This window comes from Perna viridis, chromosome 3, assembly GCF_037379345.1.
Source record: "Perna viridis isolate PV_CMFRI_1.1 ecotype Kerala chromosome 3, ASM3737934v1, whole genome shotgun sequence".
Taxonomy (NCBI): domain Eukaryota; kingdom Metazoa; phylum Mollusca; class Bivalvia; order Mytilida; family Mytilidae; genus Perna; species Perna viridis.
This window is the reverse complement of record NC_142447.1, coordinates 25,705,657-25,727,753: the sequence shown is the minus strand read 5'-3', so window position 1 is coordinate 25,727,753 and position 22,097 is coordinate 25,705,657. Positions and strand designations below refer to the sequence as shown.

Here is a 22,097-nt window from a genome sequence, read left to right as displayed (position 1 = left end):
AGTTCTTAGATATTTGGTGCCCATGTATATTATTTTTGCATGGTCTCCCGGCCCTTACAGGTTAGACAAAAATGGTTGTATGAGGGTATCTAGCAACCTTTTGTGCAACATCTTGTATGTTTCTTCTGTAAATGCATTTGTTTTTTTTTTTCAGATGACATGTACTGTACAAGCGTGCTATCCAGATTCATGTGAGCAGAGTAAAGGATCTATTAAAACCAGCGAACCTATCGATGTATCATTCAAAGTAGGTTGAAGATAGTTTACAAGTTCCAGTTAGTTTATAATAATAAATCTAAGGGAACATTAATTAGTGAGCTTCAAAGTAGTTAGATAAATAATATTCTAAGAAAGTTTTAAAATGAGTTTCAAAGTTTGTAAACTGAACCACTGTTCGGCTTAAAGTTTTGTAAGTTTAGGCAGGTCCTTGGTTTCCATTTAGACTGATAAAAAGGGACTTTAGAAGATGTCTATCTTAGAAAGGTTTCCAGTTCATCTATTATACAGTTAAGACCTGTTTTACTATAAAAAGAAAAAGAATAGTAATATAATTTTAAAGTGAATTTATAATTGGATTTTAAAGTAAGTTGAATTTGTTAAGATATTAAATCTTAAGTATCTTGAGCGATTTTATAAAACATCGCAAATTGAAATTTTCCTCAAATCCTTCCTCAACTCAAATTTTGACCAATCAAATTCCTTAAAATTGAAGATTTGAAGAAAACTGAAGGATTTGGACATTGTATGACTTTGATATTGAGGATTCTTCTGTCATTTTATTACCTTGGTATTGTAATACTTTGCACCATTCTTTTGATTATTTCTCTTTTATTTGGTAGAATATCCATAATTCTGATAGAAAGATTAAATGGCTGTAGTACAATGTTAAATATTTTAGAAACATTATATTTCAAGTCTTCATTATTTAAAAGATTTTAATAAAACTTACTAAATTAATGTTTTTTTTTTATACATGTATTTTACTAACAATACCATTTTATTGTAGTTTTCAGTTGAAGGAAGTATGACCTTGTATGAAGGTCAAGGTCCTAAGTTGCTGTCCCTCAAGAGTAATATCCCTCCAAGGCTTTTCTGTGAGTCTCTTGGTCGAGACTATGGTTGTAAGGTACAACTGAAAGCTTCTATTAGACCAGCCAGGGAACTGAAGTGTATTGATGGGTCAGATTTGTCACAGGTTGTGTTCTTCCAAACCGGGGAATCAGCAGATGACACTTGTGGAACAGATGTATCCATCACAGAATGGGCCAATGAGTTTAATTTGCTGATGAAAGCAAGAATTGATGGTGTAAATGATGGTGATAAGGTTAGGTCACTTCAGTTGACTGCCAGGGTTGAGGATCCAAGTCTGGGTGTGAAAGAGTTTGATATAGGTCGTATCCAACTTAACATCATTGACATGGACAAGAAGGCCACATGTAGTTCTATAAATGATCCTCACACTACTACATTTGATAAAAAGTAAGTTTAAAAAGAGAATTTAATTTTTATTGGAGCAAAACAAACAAAATGGTACAAAAATCATTTAGCTGCCATTGTCAGGGTAAGTCCTTTTGGTGCTCAAGAATGTTTATAATTCTAATTAAAATGAACATTTTTTTTTTTGCTATGTAATCATGTAATGAAACTTTGAACACTCTATGAAAAATAGGGAGTTTTATTATCTGTCTTAAGTGGCTACCACAGCTGCATACATGTTAACCAATGAAAAATTTAGAATATCACACATAAAAATGTTAAGATTTGTGGGAGGTATTTTGTAAAAGTTACTATATCTTATGGGAAAAATATTAAATAATTCAGTTTTCACATTAAAAAAATTGCTTTTACTTAAAAATCTTCCACATCAGATAGTATCAATGAATGAAAATCTCCATCATGACTTGTTCCTAAGGTTAGCAGGTGTGCAGCTGTTTATTTTGGTTTGCTAAAACAATTGCCTAATACAATATAGCATTACAATTAATGATTTAAAATTCTAATTTTAATACATATAATACTAAACAAATGTCATGTGTTTGTGTAAATACAAAATAAATAATTTAAATTTTATAGGAAATTTGATGTTTTCCATGAGGGTGAATTTGTTTTGTACAGACACAAGTCAAATCTGTATGAGGTTTGTAATTTATAATGTGTTTTAAGTACACTTAAGGATGTAATGGAAAATTTTGTTTTTGGAAAAAATGAATATAATATGTAGTTTACCACATTGGAAGTATTGTTAAGATGATGGTTTTCTCTGTTCCTTTTGAAAGGTGTGAGTAATTGTGGATATGTGGATACTGTATCTATAATATTGACCTAATTACTTTGATTTTGTTATTCAATTTGTTTCTGGACTTACAAAAATATGCATTTTATGCACGATATAAACAGATTTAGCTGAACTTGCTAACATGTTTTTATTCTTGTTTTTTATATATTCTAAAATAACTTAAAGTAACCTTTTTTTGCATAAAATTATATTTTTGCAGGTACGCAGTTTCTTCCGAAGTTGTAATGGTGCAGCTGCCTGTAACTGTGGAGTAGCAGCAAGAGCTGAGGATGATGTCATTTTGTTTGATGTGTGTGGTCCTGAGGCCGACTCGAAGAAAGGAGCAAGGCCACTGACAAAACAGATATATCAGAATGGAGAGCTTTCACAAGGATTCACTGTAGAAGAGGAACATGGTGGAAAATTCTTTGTTGTAATTAGCTAATTTAACTGATTTTTAGACTGTATTTTTTTTTACCTTAAAAAATAAAATTTGCCCTACACTCAATAGTAAAAAAATTTTGCAAAACTTTCAGAACATTTGAGAATTTGGTTAAATCAATGTTTTTATTACTCAGTAGTAAAAAAATCACAACTGCATAATTTTGCAAAACTCTCAAAATTTGATAATTTGGTTAAATCAGTGTTTTTAGAAAAACCTCTAAAACCTCTTGTTTTATTTTAGATTACGTTACCTAATGGTGCTACTGTAGAGGTAGAAAAGAGAAATAAGTGGATCAACATCTGGATCAATTCAGGACCAGCTGATTTTGACAATGTTGAAGGTAATTATCACAAAAACCATTACTTTCAGTCCCTGAATATGTTTGTATAGATTTTATCGAAGGGAAAAAGTATCCTGTAGGTTGAATTTTATAGATGTTCTGATTATGTCCTGTTATATAAGAATTCCCTTCAGATTTTATAACTGGGCCTTTTTTCAGAAGGATATGATCAGACATAATTTTCTTCCTATTTAAGTAGGTATTCTTACTTTTTTATCTAAAATTCTACAATAAAAAGTTAAAGATTTTTGTCTGAACTGGAAGAAAACATTCTTTTTCTAGACCATACCCCATAATTCCTGTTTTTTTCTCCAAGTATCCTACTTTTTTACCATGAGTAAAATCAAGTGTGGATCATATAATTTGTAACAACTATATCTGACCGTCATAGATTGGAGCATGACCTGTTTATGTTTTCAGATGTAGATTCTATGTAAAACAAAGGCTTAACATTTAACATTATGTTAATAGTCATTTTTTGTCAAATAACTTATCAATCAGTGCTTTTGTATATACACTTTATTTAAGGTGGACATAAACTTTGTTCAGTTATGTTTAAAAAGAACTATTTTTAAATAGGTTTATGCGGAAACTATGACAATGACCCAGATAATGACTTCATGAAGCCAGATGGCAGTGTTGTTGACAAAAATCTTAAGCAGCCTGATGACTTCTCTCTCAGCTGGAGGTAGGTAGTCGTATTTTGTAGTCATATGAAAGTATAATAAAATTTTTAGGAGAATTGTTTACCGGTAAATGGAATCTGAGGATACATACCTTGCCAACTTATCTTGGGTTTTTAGTGAAAGTTGTTCCTGAAATTTTCAGGGTTCTTTTAAAATTTGAAATGTGAGCAGCTTTTGTAATTACTTTGTCATACCAAAATAATTCGCAAAATAAAAAAAAAATGTACAAAGATATTTTGCACCAAGAAGTATATACATATACTACTGAATGATGATAAGTGGAAATACATGTATGTAGGATATGTCCAATGAAACTACCAGTCTTATTTTATGTATTTCATCACATGCTTTACATTCAACTCTTTACATCTGTCAAATTTATGTTTCATTATTTTCACTGGACCCCTTACATGACTATCATTTTAATATACTTTTATGTGTGTATTATTCAGGGTATCCACTGAAGAAACAATCTGGAATGGGTTCTGTGGAGATGTGAATGTTACTGAAGAATTTGGTGTTTATTGTGAGTGTAACCATGGTAAAACACCAGTCTGTTCAGACAACCGTGACATCACTTCCTGTGCTAGAATAGCCAAGAAATCAGGTAAATATTGTTTTAAGAATAATCAAGGGAACCAAGGATATAGCGGTAATCAAAAAAATGTAATCCAGGGGCAAAGACCAGACATAGAAAACAGACATACTCAGCATTAGCTAAGAACATGAAGTAACTAAAATCATGCATACAAAGTAACAAAAGCAAATGAGCAACTCAGACTCCACTTATATCTAGGAGCATGGACCAGGTATCAATATGGTGGATTCAAGTTAATCTAATGACACCAATTGTTATGTATGAAAAAAATACAACTGTGTTTTGAGGTTTACAAGTTTTAATGAATTTAGTGATTTGACAGAAAATGGGTGAAAAAAAAACTTTTTAGAGTTTATTTATGAAGTAACTTTTCAATTACTAGATATGAAACTACATAGACTCAAACTTTTAAGTTTACAAGTGATTTGCTCAAGGAATATTATGTTAAAAAATGGCTGCTGAAGGTCAATTGTTTCCCTGCAATGTTTTCATATAAAAATTACAATATTTCAATTGTTTTTATGTTTTTCATTTCATAGCTAGAGATATAACAATGGAGATACCAACAGAGGAACCACAGAAATGTCTCTCTACAATAGAACAACCTTTCTTCCAGTTTAACATTTCTTATGTTTTTGTTGTAAGTACAATAAGCAGACATTATAATTTCCAATTTTTAGCAGACTTCCGCTATTTTAAATCAGGATTTTACCGTTACTTTTTTTTACTGTATAGTTACTTCTGATTTTGCCAATTTCCACTTTGTTGACCTTCTAAAATTATCCCTGAATAAATTTGTATACTGGTTCTTCATATTAGAATGTTAACAGACTAATTGAAAATTTATGCAAATGGAAGATTTTAAGTGGAAAACAACCAAGTTGAACAAGCACTTATGCACTCATCTCCACTTGGTCTGAAGTTCATTGAATTTTTTTTATTCATTTTTAAATCATAGTTTTGACCAATCAAATGAAATATTACTGAATCTTTTGGGCTGTTTCCGATTTGAGACACCAAAGTGTATTTATGGTAGGAATAGTGCTTATTTAGATACATATTGTAACGGTTGTATTACTGCTTTGTGGGAACACAGATAATAAAAAAAAAGAAAGGATTTTCCTTTGAAATTATCTTGTTGATATTAGAGGGAAAAATACAAAGGTTGTTGCATAGAATTTACTAATATCTTCTTGTATGTATTTAAGATGCCTACTTGGCCAGTTAACGGCATCACAGAAATCTTAGCTCGTCAAGCATGTAGAAATTTCCTCATGGGAACAGCTGTAGGCACTCAGTGTAGTGGTTTAGTTGGAGTCAATTTTGACGGCACCATTGATGACTGCGTTCTAGATGTCAAGGTAAAGTCTATTCTAATATTAATCACTAAGTTGAGAAAAAGAATGAATATGATGAAACATAACAGATTCACAGCATATAACCTTAATACAAAATAGTATCTTTCGTCAGAGATCTCAAAAAAATTCTTCAGTAAGTGTAAACACATCTCTTAGCAAGCACTGTAAGGGCCTGATCATGGTAACAGAAGCTTACTTAATCTTACTACATTCTGCTTCTACATCTTTACAGTTAACTGGTGGATATGATTTCATGCTGGCAGCCTTCAGTCATATAAGGATGCAGTGTATACAGGTATTTGAACGAAATATCACACTATTGATAACGGAAGATCCTGACGAGTTAAAACCACCGGAATTCATTGAAGAGGTGTGTCTTGATGATTGTAACAACAATGGAGAGTGTAAAGAGAGTATGTATATAGTTAGGTTTTATTATTATAATTCAGTATTTATTTTCTATAATATATGCTGTGTAAAATATAAGCTAATTACTCAAAAAGGCCTTGGTTGTTCTGTTAATCCAGTCAGCATTTTTTTTCTGACTCATATTTGAAGGCTTTTTTCCTCATTGGCTAATCAAAATTAAATTTCTTGGGGTTTATCTTTGAACAACATTCAAATCTGATAGAGCACGATCAGAAAACAACTAGAATCATGGTTACCCATGTTGCTTTTCATGAATGGAAGGTGTATGAAAAGTCATGGTTCAGTATAATTAATTTTTTTATTGACTGTTTATTAAGGAAACAGTTAATTTCATTAACACCAATTATTACCTCAGGTAATAGTAGGTACATGTATCTCTGTGTAATCAACTGTTTCCCTCTTGATTATTAAAAATAAATTATACTGGTTACCATGGCAACTTTGTCAGAGATAGACTTCAGTGAATTTGTTTTATAATTAAAAGGATATAAATCATCTCAAATATTGAAATGAAAAAATGTTGCACACAATATGTTAAAATCATATTAAGTTTTTTTAAAAGCAATTTCTTATTTAAAAATATTTTTTTATAAAACTTGCTGAACATTTTGAACCAAGATATATTCATTCTTGTCTTCAGTAACTCAAATAACTGTAAGCCATGTTAAATATGTGGATACCTTCATACCAATTTTGGAAAGTAACATGAATTAGAACATCTATAGATTAAAAATAGTTCAACTTTGAACATTTATGTTTAGTTAAATCTATCAACTTTTTCCAGGTAAATGTATTTGCAATGCTAACTACACTGGAAGCACATGTGACACCAAATTGACGGATCCTCCCGAAATCTCAGTTATATTTGGTGGCAGTGCCTGTGATATAGACTCTGACCAATTCAACTGCACACAGTTTATTGTACAAGGAGTTAACTTTATGGATGAGACCAACCTGACTTGCCATTATGTGTTCCAAGATGGGGTAAGGATTGTTTGTGTTTTGTAGAAATTAGTAAATCACTGTGTAACATTCTCCATCATACTCCCATTTCCTTTCTTTACATTGAGGGTATTAATCTCTTTTCCATTACTCCTCCTACATCTTTGAATAGAATGTAATTAAACTTTCACACATTCTTCAAACCATATTCCCATTGTGCACCTTCTATTTTAGATTTAGATCCAAATTAATATGTAGATAAAAGATGCATGTTATCAGTTGGCCATAAGGAGTGGGGTATTAGGTTGGCGAGTGTTATTCACAGTTTTTTTTTTAGTTTTTATATGGTATTGGAATCAAAATCTGCCTTTTTTGAAGATTGAGACAGGAACAAATAACTGAACCTTTTGAGCTTGGAAATGTGAAACATGGTAATTTTTTTTTTTTTCAAAAGTTTGTTTTGTCTTTATCATTTCCGTGTAAGTCAGTGACATTTGACTCCTCTCCAAACTTTTCAGTATCATACCAATTGCATGAGCCCTTACAAAAATAGAATAATTATCATGACATTAGAATTAAGCCCTATCTTTGCTTTGTTATGTGACATTGCATCTGTTTAATTCTGAAATTTGACCTTTGTCTTTGTAAATAAGAATGCTGAATGATGTCATTTGTTCTTGCAAAATGCATTTAATCATCAAATTCATACATGTACATGTATGTATCATAATTATTCTAGTTTCATAAGTTTTAATTGTAGATTTTAAAAATTAAATACAAAAGCTATATTGAATATTTTTTTGATAAGTCCAAAAAGTTAAAACCATTTGTTAAAATGAATATGAAGATGAATTTTTTTTTTTCAGGCAAAAATAAAACATGCAGGAGAATTTAGATCTACAGAGGAGGTCAGATGTCCCTTATTAGACCCACAGCTTGGTGTATACACATTGACCATCAGTAATGACGGTATCACTGAAAGTAACTCTATCACCATCGTGGTCTACACTTCAGCCTGTAAAGACTGTACTGGTACCACATGCCTCGACAGGGTAAGTTGGATGTCTCTTTTAACTGTGAGTGATTATGATTATTCTCCGGAAGTTTAGATAGTTTAGTGTTCCAGTGGTGACATATACATGAAACATAGATTGATAGGAAATTGAAGCTAAAAGTTAGCATTTGGAAAAATTTGTAAAGAATATTTTGTCAATAGGGGTAGTGAAACTTTTACATTATATAACTGATGATAAATATAATAGATCAATCAATCAATCTTTTGATATTTTTGTACCTTAGTTGTGTGATACAAATAAAAGATGGACCCTTCTTTTTTCTGAAAACTGATTGAACATTAACAAACATTTGTGAATGATGTTGAAGTTAAAAGTATTTATAATATTTTATAAGCATTGGGTTTATTTATTATTTGTAAAAAAGTTGTATTGTATCCAGTAATGGAGTGAAATGATTTGGTTAGAACTATATTTTGTCAATGTAGGATGATATATGCACTATTGGTGGCGTGTGTTATGAACTTGGAGCTGTCAATCCACTGAATCCTAAAAATGAATTCTGTAACTTCACTGAGTCAGTCAATGCATGGAGCACATTTATAGGTAAGGTATCAGACTGAGTTCTGTAACTTCACTGAGTCAGTCAATGTATTGAGTGCATTTATAGGTAAGGTATCAGACTGAGTTCTGTAACTTCACTGAGTCAGTCAATGCATGGAGCACATTTATAGGTAAGGTATCAGACTGAGTTCTGTAACTTCACTGAGTCAGTCAATGTATGGAGTGCATTTATAGGTAAGGTATCAAACTGAGATCTGTAACTTCACTGAGTCAGTCAATGCATGGAGCACATTTATAGGTATAATATCAAACTGAATCCTTAAGTTGAGTTCTATGAATTCACAAAGTCTACCAACTCAAGGTGCACATTTATACATAAGATATCATACTGATTTCTGTAACTTCACCGAGTCAACCAAATCATTGAGCACAATTATGTGAAATATCAAACTGAATTCTAAAAATGAGTTTTGTGCCCTCATATAGAGTGCTAACTCATTGAGCACATTTATCTATACTAAAATGCAAGATCTTATGTCATACATGAAATATTTCTGCTTTGAGAAAATTTTGACTGCAAAGGAGCCTCAGATTCACTTCTGTCTTAAAATAATATGAGATCAGCTTTTATTCTAAGATACGAATGTTCTTGAGGTTTTTAAGTTTGTCCTTATTAACCATAAATATATGGTCTTATCACTACTGCTCAATTTTGTCCACAAGTAAATGGTCACAATATGTCAGTATAGGACTGTGTGAATAATTTTTTTGTATTTAAAGTTTTTGAATAATTGTCATTGCAATATATACCTTTGAAATAAGATCGCTGGTAAACTATCACTTTCATTTCAGTTGGTGAAATCAAGGCAAAACATTATGGGTTTACAAAGATCACAGGGACTATCCTTGTTATCAAGATCAGTATAACCCTAACAATCAGTGTACAGGTCCAAGGTACACCACAGTTGATAGATGTACCCAGTGGTGATAAGGGTGTGGCACTTAATGGTGTTGACCAGGCCATTGACTTTGGGGACCAGTCTCTGAAATGTTTGGGTGACATTGAAAAGTGTTCTACTGGTTTAACATTATCATTCAATATCAAACTGAAAGAAAGGAAAGACAACTGCTTTATACTGACCTCTGGTGGTGAAGATGGGGATACGTATGGATTGGCTATTTGGTATTCTAAGAAACGTAAATTGTATGCTCGTGTCAGTACCATGAAATATGAGTGGACCACCTACATTAAGAAGATTGAAATTGATGAGTACTTTAATCTGAAATTATCTTGGAGTCGAAGTGAAGGACTATCTCTGTACAAGGATGGACATAAGAAAAAGAACTCCAAGAAAGGCAGAAAGAGGAAAGGACACAAGAAGTCTAAAAAGAACTTCTACTTTGGACGGTCTTTCAAGGGAGATAAATTCTGTAAAATGGAGATTGATGGATTTACTGAAATTCCTGCCCCAGAGGAAGTCATTGATATTATTGATGTTCCTCTTGGTAAGTAAATGTATCATGAGTGATGTAATTATATGTTTAAGTTGTATTTATGTCTGTGAAAATGGTATAAATAAGAAAATAAATATCAAAACATAAATATTTGAAACAGTGTAGGAAATAGGCAATGAAATAACTACAAATTTACGATACAAAAATTTGAATATAATCCAAAAATTGCAAAAATAAATGGCTTCTACAACTTTAAGTACAGTTACAATTGATAGTGGTAATGTAACATAACCTTTTGACTTTTAGTGAATATAGAAAGTGAATGCTAAAAGTAAGCTGTTACAATAGGGAACTTAACCAGTGGTCTGAGAACCAGATAAAAATAGACACAAAAGTCACTTGGTTTACAGTAAAGGTAATGGGAGGTTGACTGATTTAAACTCTACAGATAGCTATGATTAAAATAAGAAAATCATAGAATTTTCATTGCGTCTTATTCAGATTTACCCAAAATGGAGAAAAACCCAGTATTAGAACAGATAATAACAGGAGAATCATTTAGTATGAAGTGTACTTTTGTACCACTTGTGTCAACGGACATAAAATACCAATACTCAGTAGACTGGTATGTTGGGGACACTGTAATATCAACTGTTGCCATGGAGAATAACACTGTGACTAACATTAACCAATCGGAACTTGGTGTTGTACCATATGGCAGTGAGGTAATCAATCACATTTACTCACAAACTTTCAGATTTATTCATTGTAGTCTTTATGGCAAGCCAAAGTTGACAAAAATGAGCATTTGCTAATATTAAAAAAATGATTTTTTAATATTACAAATTCATTTTCTAATATTACAAATTCAATATGTAATATTACAAAATGTGTGATATTTTATAATATTACTAAGTCAGGAATTTGTAATTCATTTTCTAATATTACAAAATACTGATTTTTGTCCACTTTGGCTTGCCATAAATCTTACTTTAATTGATCTAGTTATAATTCCTTTTATATTTTTTAAGGAATACATGCTGTTATATTCACTCATTAAAAGGTTTTCTTGATCAAGTATGAGTTAATAAAAAAAATCTCATGTTATGATACTCCTCAGTTCTCAATTTCGAGCAATCTCAGAGTAGGAAAAAAAAAATTAGTGGAGGAATGTTTAAAAGAAAAAGAATCAATGTGAGTTTTTTTTTTTACAAAAGCATATAGAAATATCTTAAACAGATTTGATAATAAAACAACAAAAGATTTATTATAAATGCATGTTAATATATTTCTTTCTCAACATGTAGATACGTTGTGGAGTATATGCATGCTATGCAGACAACTGTGTTGACACAACAGGACCAGTTAGAAAGAGTAAAGAAATCAAACTTCAGATAGAGGTTAGTAAATCTGCTAATGCTATCATAGTAAATTTTGTACTAATTACACAGTTGATATGTTTGATATATAGTCAATCCACTTATTTTCATGAGTGATTTGTTTTTGCTTATTAACCCTACCGGTGCACCTGGTCCATGCTCCCAATTTTTAGTGGAGTCCGAGTTGCTCATTTGCTTTTGTTGCTTTGTATATATGATTTTAGTTACTTTATGTTCTTTGTTGTGTATGTCTGTTTTCCATGTCTGGTCTTTGTCCCTGGATTACACTCTTTTGATTACCGCTATAACCTTGGATCCCTTGATTACTCTTTGATTACCGCTATAACCTTGATTCCCTTGATTACTTTTTGATTACCGCTATAATCTTGGTTCTCTTGATTATTCTTTGATTACCGCTATAACCTTGATTCCCTTGATTACTCTTTGATTATCGCTATAACCTTGGTTCCCTTGATTACTCCTTAGCGAACAAGAGAAAGCTACAAAATCTAATTGCAACAAATAAGTTCTTACATCATGGAATTCATGTTTAAGAAATTGTAAGTCAAAAAATTATTTAGCTGTGAAATTGAAATGAGACCCTAAAATGTGAAAATAACTTATCTACAAAAATAAATAGGTTTACAGCATTACTTCGTACATTTTATGATTACAGTATTACTTCTTACATTTTATGTTTACAGTATTACTTTTTACATTTTATGTTTACAGTATTACTTTTTACATTTTATGTTTACAGTATTACTTCTTACATTTTATGTTTTATTGACAACTTTATCGTTTTTCAATTGTTTTTGCTGCCTGATATTTCCTTTATATGGCTACTTTCAAGATACTAAAATATATTGGCAATATCCAATGTTAACTTTTCATTAAATAACCTGTTATGATGCCAAAAAAAACAGATTATGTTAGTTTTGAACATCATGAAGAATATTACATCTCGCCCTATTGGGCTTACTATAATATTTTCTGTCTCGACTTCAAAACTGACTTTATTCTGTATATATCATTCAAGTAACCTAGTTTCTGACATGTGCATGTCTATGTAATTTCATTGTTTTCTAATTCTAAGGTAATGACAACAAAAATAAAGGTTTATGAAGGTCTGGATGGAGAATGTATTAACCTGAAGGCCATAGCACCACCAAGTACTTTCTGTAATGGTACTGATGACTGTCAGTATCGTATCGGGTACAAATTCACAGACACAACCAAATATACATACAGTAGATGTGCTGATGAGGATCAAATCCCTCAGGCCATGTTTGAATATGTCAATGGCCAATCTTGTCAGCTGACCATTAATGATAGTAACTGGCAGACAGAGGCTTGTGTTAAGGTTCGGGGTATTGCTGATGGACTGAAGGACAAGAAAAAGAAACTTCATGTAGATCTACAAATCTATGTAGAAACAACAACTACTGTCATTTATCAAGCTACCTATTCCTCAGTTGAGGTAGGTCCTATACAAAGTTATAACAGTTTTCAGTATGCTGGTTTGTTTCTTTTTTAAAGTTAGTCATTGAAATATTAGAAATCTCTGATTGAACATATTATCCAGACCAGATCATGCCTCACTAGCCATTATTAAGGTTTTCCCCAAAAAATATAAAATGAATATTCTTTGTTCATACAAAGGCACTCTTTTATTTGCTTACAATAAAAACTTGGCATATATTTTTACTGCAAACGTCATGTAAAGAATAAATGAAGATTTTTCTTCAGTTTTTGTCCTTATCCTTAGTTTGGTAACTTCTTTTGGTAAAATTACAGGTTGAGGTTGAAGACAAGGACAAGTCAGCTGTATGCAAATCTACAGGAGATCCACATATCACTACTCTGGATGGAAGGTATTGTACTCACATTTTTAATGCTCCATCTAAATATTGGTGACAGGAAAAAGTAATGGTTTACTGCCTCTATACAAAACCAAATAATGTACTATATTCTGCTTGTTGGGCTTTGGATAGAATTTTATTTGATTGGTTTGTACCATGTGTATTTTATAATACTCCAGCTCTTTTTGTGCAACTTATAAGAATTGTTGGAAATAAGCATTTCAAAGATTTTATGCTGTGACAGGATCTTTTGGCTTCTAATAGCAATCTTTGGCTGTGAAGCAGAATATCTATGATGCGTTTAGTTGGGACACATTAACAAACATTGGTTTTAGGTTAGAAGTGTTGATCAAAAATGAAAAACTGATAAAAAATTTTTGGTTAATGCTAGTTTTTAATTTGAGACCATTAATAAGCCTTATTCCAGACTGGCAATCCAAATTGCAAATACGATTGACAATGCTCGGTTGAACAAGAAATGGATGTATAGTAAAACCTGGTCAAATCAAACCCCTTACAAATTGAAGAATTTATTCTTTTGAGACAGAGGTTTGGAGTTTATAGGTTAAAATACATTGAAAATAATAAGAAGGAACTACTAAAAATGTGAGGTTCTTGGCTTATTAATGGTTTGGTTTAGACAGGTTTTGCTTATATTACTTTATCCCTGCAATACATACAGTACTACACTGGAAAATATTGTTATAAACAGGTCAACCAACACAGTATGACAAGTATTAAACAGTGTACAACACAGTATGACAAGTATTAAACAATGTACAACACAGTATGACAAGTATTAAACAATGTACAACACAGTATGACAAGTATTAAACAATGTACAACATTCTTGTTTTCTGTCTATTGTAGAACATATGATAACATGTTAGAGGGAGAATTTGTCATGTATCGACTTAAAAACAATAAATATGAGGTAAGTTCCAGTTCTGATCTACATTTAGGAGATAAATATATTTTATTTTGAAGATTTCAAGGCTTCAAATCAAGATTGATGATTACAAATTTTAATATGCAATTAAATATCTTTGTTCATAAGCAGATTTTAAATATGTGTACAGAGCTGTTTAAGGTTGAATTTACTATGTTTTCCAATGAAATGCAATGTTACAATAAAGTATACATTAAGTGGCTGTAAAATATAAGCAGAATATCTTCAAGTCAGAATGGCTCTCTTTGGTGTGTATTTAAACTTTCTGCTTTGATAATCTACTACTATTATCATAGACTTTAGGGTTGAAACATCTTTAAAAATGAAAAAAGGAGCTTGTGAAGGTAACTCACAATAAAGCAACCATAGTTACGAAATCTTATTGTTTCAAATGACAGTCTTTAGATGGTTGAATGACTTTGTCTTTAGGCAAACTTGTTTTCATTGTTTATTCAACGGGTCATAGTTTTCCTTTCCTCGTTTGTCTACTCCGGACTTGACTTTTTATGAGCAACTCGGCGGGTGTTTCTAGAAAAGCAGAGGACGCTTACCCTACCGGTGCACCTGGTCCATGCTCCCAGTTTTTAGTGGAGTCCGAGTTGCTCATTTACTTTTGTTACTTTGTATGTATGCTTTTAGTTACTTTATATTCTTTGTTGTTTATGTCTGTTTTCCATGTCTGGTCTTTGTCCTTGGATTACATTCTTTTGATTACTGTTATAACCTTGGTTCCCTTGATTACTCTTTCACCATTGAATTCACCACACATGCACATAAGAAATTGACGAAAATCTTCATTATGTTTAAAGATAAACCAACTTTTTGTTTTAGGTGAGAACTTACCTACGTTCATGTAATGAAAAGAACAAAGCTTCATGTAACTGTGCTGTGGCTATCAGGAGTATGGATGATGTCATTGTATTTGATCGCTGTGGGGCTAAAAAGGGCAGGAAAAAGAGAAAGGCACTGAAACCTGTCATGTATCTTAATGGAGAACTTACACCAGGAACCAGTATTGTCAAGTACAAAAATGGCAAGAACTATAAGGTTGGTCCCTGTTTCTGTAAATATAAAAGTTAATCATATAATGAAGCTGAGTTATGGTTCTTTGCTATGATAATTATATTGTTTTTTTTATGTGTGTAATGAAATCAGTAGGGAATCAGTGGAATATGAGACATAAACGTATAACAAAACATATTTAGTTAGAACCTGGAGTCAGTTATCTTTAACCTTAAAAGAATTGATGAAAGTAACGATGATCAATGTGATATTTACTATGATAACTGCAGGTTGTGTTGCCAACTGGTACATCTATTAGAATAGAGTCAAGAAAAATGGGCAAGAAGGGAGATAACTTCTTGAATGTGTATGTCAGAGCTTCATCTACTGACTTAGAACAAACTGAAGGTATGTTGACTATTTTTTATTATCCTTATATCTATCTATCTATCAAGTCCCCAGCAGGATTCAAACCCCTTCTCTTCACTGACATCTATGTCAACACTGCCTGCACTAAGTCCAACGCTCTAGACCACTTGGCCAACTAGGCTATATAAAAATATAGCTTTTGTTAACCGAGTGATACTTCCTCATAAGTTAATCTAGAGCGTGAACATTAGCACATGATGTAACTGAACAGGACAACCCCAGATTATTGAGCAAGACAATGGAAGAAATGTAACAGTATACAAATACAGCCACACCAAGTATATAATACATGTAAGAAGTCTAATGGGGTGACCATCTTACTTGCTAGTACATTACTATGTAGATACATAGCATGCATGGCAAGGATCAACATACTGGTAGTATGTTAATACAAGGATGCATAGATATATTTAATCAAGTCTAACCTACACCCTGACTCGGGAATTGATGCAAGGTTGCAAATTTGCAATGCAAATTTGGTTGCTTCACTAGTGGGATTCAAACCCCTTCTCTTCTCTGACATCTATGGCTACACTGCCTGCACTAAGTCCAATGCTCTAGACCACTCTGCCATCTAGGCTATTTAAAAAATATAGTTTTCGTTAACCAAAGATACTTCCTCGTGAATAAATCTAGATTGCAAACATTAGCACACATACATAGAGTATAATGTTGGATAGAATTCTATTTAGAGAGCTGTTTTACCGTAATTTTGGAGTACATGTATTCTGCAGTATTGTTTAACAATATGACTTCTTGTTCTAGGTCTGTGTGGTTATTTTGATGGAGATGAAGCTAATGACTTGATTAAGTTTGATGGTACATTGTATGGAGGAAAATCTAGAAGAGTGGATGAATTCTCTAAAACCTGGAGGTTGGATTTCTTTATTTTACTGGTAGATTTGGCGTTTTTATTCCCTTAAACACATTAGGCCTTAGAAACAGAAAAATATTTTTAGTTGACCTTATGTATTTCAAAAGTTTTACTATAACCTTCTTTCTTAAAATGACAATTTTGTTTATACTTTTCAAGATAGTTGATATACTTCATAAAAAATCGTTTTTTTTTTATTATTAAGAATTGAAAAGAAAGAAGATACATTGTGGCAAGGTTTCTGTCCAATCAAATTCTCTGATGACGAGATAAAGATTCCAAGATACTGTGATTGCCATATATCATCTCAGCCTACATGTTATGATAATATAGATGAACTGGGCTGTACACGTTACAAAAAGAACAAGAAGGGAAAATACTGGAAAAAAGCTAAAGGTAAATTTGTTACTTGTAGCAATGAAAACGAACATAGAACTAGCCTTACAAAATTTTCTTCACAATTTTGAATTGCGTCAAAGTTTTTCCTATGCCCTCCAGTGAAGTATTGTGTGTATATTGGTGTTTCTAGAAATGCAGAGGACGCTTACTCTACCAGTGCACCTGGTCTGTGCTCCCAGATTTTAGTGGAGTCCAGGTTACTCATTTACTTATGTTTTTTTGTACATTTTATTGTGGTTATTTCATGTTCATTTTTTGTGTGTGACTATTTTCCCTGTTTAGTCTTTGGAATATATTCTTTGAATTTTTGCTTAAATCTTGGTTCCTTTGATTTACTCTTTGATAAAACATTTCTGCTTTTATGAATTTAATGTCTTAGTTTTGAATTATTTGTTTATGTTTAGGTCTGGTCACATGATCACGAAACCTGGCACACATGTAAATCATTTTAAGAGATAAGATATTGTACATATGCCATTTGTTCTGTTTAAATGTTGATAAGTTATACATCAAAGTTGTATTTGACAATGGAGAATGGCATAAGTTGCATGATATGCAAACAGTGAGATAACTGGTCCACATGATGGATAAAAGTTACAATGCAGGTGGTTACAAAGTCATTTAATTTCTATTTTTAAGATGTGACAGAATATGTGGTATCTAAAGCCATTTCTCCTCCACCTGGCTGCATATCAACCACAATAGAAACATTTGAAGCCAACATTCAACTAATACCAACAGAACCAACATGGCCGACACCAAATGGACTGACAGAGATGATAGCACTACAACAGTGTAAAACTGTTCTTGAGGCACAAGTTGCATTTGAAGGCTGTAGAAATATTAAAGAACTTAACTATGTTGCTGTTCTGGATTCCTGTGTTGTTGATCTTCAGGTATGGTAGAAGATATTCTTGCTTCAAAATACCACATTTTGGGATTTATTTTAGCATTTAAAATTTTTGCCTTTATTCACAGAGGTTAATTTACTGTGAAATTTAATTTGTTTGAAGATTTCAAGGTCTGAGGAAGTATATGATACATACAAAGAATCTTAAATTTTTATATAATATCCAACTGTTTATTGCAAAAAACAAGCTGTTAACAAATCCCATAACTTAATATGCTGTATATTATATCACATTGTGGTGTAGGGCATAGAAATGCTGAGTCCCATTCATACATGTGTGCCTGTATGGATGTGACTGACCATCACAACTTGTAAGCTCATCACCTTAATTAACGATTGTATAAAGTTTTTGCCCTTGGTTGTTGCTACCTTGAATCTCTCATTTAAGTTTGAAATCAATAAAGACTGGATAATGCTGTGAAAGTACTTTTATTCGTGGGTACCAAATTTCGTGGTTTAGGGAAAATATAAATTCACAGATTCTTGAATTCTTGGATTTGACAACTCTGTCTTACAAATGTATTGGAAATTTCCTTTTTGTCAGGAACCAAATTTTGTGGTTTACCAAATCCACAAAAACCACAAAAATTGATACCCCACAAACAATAATACTTTCACAGTATTATAGGATTTCTTACCTTGAAGGGACAGCAGACATAGAACATCGTTCTTATATTCATTTGAAATAGATTATACTATACCTACAGATTACTTGGTAACACATAAATTGAACCTGGAAAATTCTACACTCTGTTTTTGCCAATGCAGAGGGTTATGATGGAAAAATATTTACATAATTTGATGTTGTTGATTGATTGATTGATTGTTGGGGTTTAACGTCCGAGCGCAATATTTCAGCTATATTAAGACGATATATATTTCTCTATGTATAGATTACAGATAATATTGAGTGGGCTCAAGATGCCTTGGATGCTGTTATTACTCAGTGTCAGATTGAAATGGAAATAAATGTAGACTTATGGATAGAAGTTGGTGGCCAGTTGACACCCAATCCTACAATAGTTGACAACATATGTCCTGGTCTATGTAGTGGAAATGGCCAGTGTAATGCAGGTCTGTAAAGTACAAATAGGGCATTGTTTTGGATACAATACTAGTAATTAGTTGGATATTTGATGTGTCTTTTATTGTCACTTGATCAAAAATAAAACTCCAAAAGCTAGACCATTTTTGGAATAAATCAGTTTCTAAACTGGAAACCTATTTAAGCAGTTATTGACAGAAACAGTGTGATTTATTTGATTAGCATATTGACAATATAATTTTCCCAAAGACTTAAGGTAAATGCTATTATTACTTGGTCATATGGCTAGGGCTTTTGTATATGCAAGATGATAACTTACAAGGAAATGATCTAGTATCTTGTACTACTAGGGACATTAATTAATTCCCTATCCAGATATTGCAGTGGAATATCGTAAAATATTTGACTGTGCATTTAGAAATTTTTGTGGATGCCGCATCTGTATTTTAAACTCAGTTGATATATGTATCTCATTGTGTTCTTGGGGTCCTTGTAAGATTCAAATTTTGAAGAGGTCATCTTATCAGACAAACCAATTATCTTTCTGAGGGCTTAATTTACAACTACATTTTTGAATGTTTTTTTTTTTTTGTTCAGAGTCAAGGAACGATACATTCGTGAACTATGCATAACATTAAAGGTAACAAAATTCTTAAATCTTTAATTATTTTTCAGGAAACTGTACCTGTGATGCTGGATTTGATGGTGATGATTGCAGTGTCAACACCACAGCCCCCATCATTATAGAACCATTGGAGAAAGACCTTTGTGATATATTCAGTAACCAATGTACTGAGATCACTCTTGAAGGAGATGGATTCTTGGAAACATCTGTTATACAGTGTGCTTTACAGAGACAGCAGGTAATAAATGACATGAAGTTATATTGTAAAACTTGTCTTACCAGAAGCTAGAAACTATAAACCTATTCATTTTGGCATTACTAGATATCAATTCAATATTGCTTATATTTATTTACTATAACTGACTGTTCAACATTTATTCAACCCAATCTTTAACTTATTGAATCCATCAGCCAAAATATGGTTAGATCTTGAAAAAAACCCTATCTTTTATAATATTTGATCATGATATTTTTAATACTTCATGATAAATATTGCATTTCAGAAAGTACAAGCATTTGTCAACATTGGGAGTGAAATTATTGTTGAAGCTACATATGTGAGCCAGGAAGCAGTGACATGTAACTTGCCTGACCCAGACATCTTCAAGATAACACTAATAAACAATGGCATTAGGTCAACAGAAAGTTTAACATATGTGACCTATGACCCCTTCTGTTATAACTGTAGCACAGCTGGATGTGAGCTGAAGGTAGGCTGATGTTTTAAAGAAACATAACTTTTAGTTGAAAGACTCCTTAGGTCCACCATTTGATAATTGTAAGGGTCAAATTAAAAATGTCCATGCCATAAAAACACAAAAAAGCACCACAGATTACATGAACATGGCAATTGAAGGAGAGCATTTAGAAAATTATATTCATGGACTGGTTTTACTCTTTTTGATATTTAAATGTTACAATGTACATACCCAATATCATGCACATATTAAAAAATTATTAATATATAATGAACTTACAATATCTCATGCAAAATTGAATCTTGATTCAATCTGCTCCTGGAAAATTCTACAGAAAATGTTTTGTTTGTAGTCTGATGTCTGTGTGGTAGGAGACAAATGTTATGGTAAAGGATTCTTTGATATTGTTAATGCTGGACTGGCTTGTATACCTGGAAAATCTACTACAGAGTGGACAATTCTAACTGGTAAGTTGTGGTGGATAAGGCAATCTCAGTTCTGTAAACTGCAAAATTTTTCTGCCAAATTTTTTCTTGGTTGTTTCTGCAATCAATAAACTTATGTGCAGTTTTGAATTTCCAGTTTATCCTGAATCATATTATTATGTTAGTCAGAGAAAATATTTCTACAACCAATTAACTTATGTGCAGTTATAAATTTTTAATTTATCCAGAAATTATATTATAATGTTTGTCAAAGAAAATATTTATGATTATTAAATTTTCCTGTTACAAGTGTTACTGCCAAAAAAGCAAAGTAAAATTGAGAAAATTTCATGATTTACAAAATTATCTTGTATTAGGAAATGTAAGTTGACTAGAGTAAAAAGGATACATAATTCAAAAGATATCAGTTACATACACATGATAAGAAATGTGCGGTGGGAAAATTTAAGTATGACTACCATTTTATTACAAAATTTTAGTATTTTTAACATGCTGCTTGAAATAAGACCATAGAAAAGAACTCTTGAAGTAACTACATGATGTAAAAGTTTATTTTGTTTTTAAAGTTGATACACTGTATGTACACATAAATGTATGGTTTTTTTCAGTATTGGACATAGTTATCATTGAAATTACATTCATCAGAATAGAGTCAAACATCCTGATAACACCAGCTTTTAATCTTACCATCCATAAATCTCCACAACTGAAGACAGAAAATGAGATTGTGTTCTGTGGACTTAATGGCATAGACCAGTACCTAGAACTTCCGGATCAGTCCAATACTTGTCTTGGTAACCCACTTTTATGTGATTATGGAATGTCAGTCAAATTTAACATGAAGATCAAATCTGTGAAAGAGAACATGTACATCTTCACTACAGGCGGGGACAGACCCGACGGGTATGGTGTTGCCATGTATTACAAGAGGAGCCAGTTGTATCTGACCATTAGTACTACCACCATGGAATGGACAGTGAAAACTAACATTAACATCAATGTCATCATCAATATAGAGTTCTCATGGAGCATTCAGACTGGCTTGGCATTGTTTTTTGATGGAAAAATGGTTGCTGAGACCAAGACCTACATATCTAGAGAGGTAACTACATCTGTCTATAATGTCGCATTCATTGGTGTATCCATTGACATTCAGATCTATGCTGATATTGACATTGATGGCTGGGTGGTTACTGAGGCAACTAGAGAAACTCTGGACAGTGTGTCAGCTGATTCTACAACTGAAGAAGCAACCACCACAGAACTTCCAACAACAACAGATTTGATGACTAATGCAACTGGTAAGCTTCATGTTCCTTTAGATTTTGCATGTCTTAATGTTGTTTCATAAAGCAGTTTAATGCACCTATATCT

At 32.1% G+C, this 22,097-nt stretch overlaps 1 protein-coding gene across 1 annotated transcript in view; it reads left to right on the top strand.

Annotated features, from left to right (window-relative positions):
- LOC148621599 (uncharacterized) overlaps nt 1-22,097 on the top strand; it is a 137,986-nt gene that overhangs the window by 93,502 nt on the left and 22,387 nt on the right. The window contains exons 102-130 of the mRNA XM_088576145.1: nt 155-247; nt 1,007-1,479; nt 2,074-2,137; nt 2,496-2,708; nt 2,961-3,060; nt 3,640-3,748; nt 4,199-4,353; nt 4,884-4,984; nt 5,553-5,705; nt 5,935-6,115; nt 6,916-7,115; nt 7,940-8,125; nt 8,575-8,692; nt 9,503-10,156; nt 10,607-10,830; nt 11,413-11,505; nt 12,581-12,964; nt 13,282-13,358; nt 14,217-14,280; nt 15,127-15,342; nt 15,588-15,705; nt 16,492-16,600; nt 16,806-16,996; nt 17,639-17,895; nt 18,803-18,983; nt 19,630-19,817; nt 20,083-20,289; nt 20,630-20,744; nt 21,332-22,024. Coding sequence (XP_088432271.1) covers nt 155-247; nt 1,007-1,479; nt 2,074-2,137; nt 2,496-2,708; nt 2,961-3,060; nt 3,640-3,748; nt 4,199-4,353; nt 4,884-4,984; nt 5,553-5,705; nt 5,935-6,115; nt 6,916-7,115; nt 7,940-8,125; nt 8,575-8,692; nt 9,503-10,156; nt 10,607-10,830; nt 11,413-11,505; nt 12,581-12,964; nt 13,282-13,358; nt 14,217-14,280; nt 15,127-15,342; nt 15,588-15,705; nt 16,492-16,600; nt 16,806-16,996; nt 17,639-17,895; nt 18,803-18,983; nt 19,630-19,817; nt 20,083-20,289; nt 20,630-20,744; nt 21,332-22,024 — 5,917 coding nt within the window. The remainder of the gene's footprint in view (nt 1-154; nt 248-1,006; nt 1,480-2,073; nt 2,138-2,495; nt 2,709-2,960; nt 3,061-3,639; nt 3,749-4,198; nt 4,354-4,883; nt 4,985-5,552; nt 5,706-5,934; nt 6,116-6,915; nt 7,116-7,939; nt 8,126-8,574; nt 8,693-9,502; nt 10,157-10,606; nt 10,831-11,412; nt 11,506-12,580; nt 12,965-13,281; nt 13,359-14,216; nt 14,281-15,126; nt 15,343-15,587; nt 15,706-16,491; nt 16,601-16,805; nt 16,997-17,638; nt 17,896-18,802; nt 18,984-19,629; nt 19,818-20,082; nt 20,290-20,629; nt 20,745-21,331; nt 22,025-22,097) is intronic.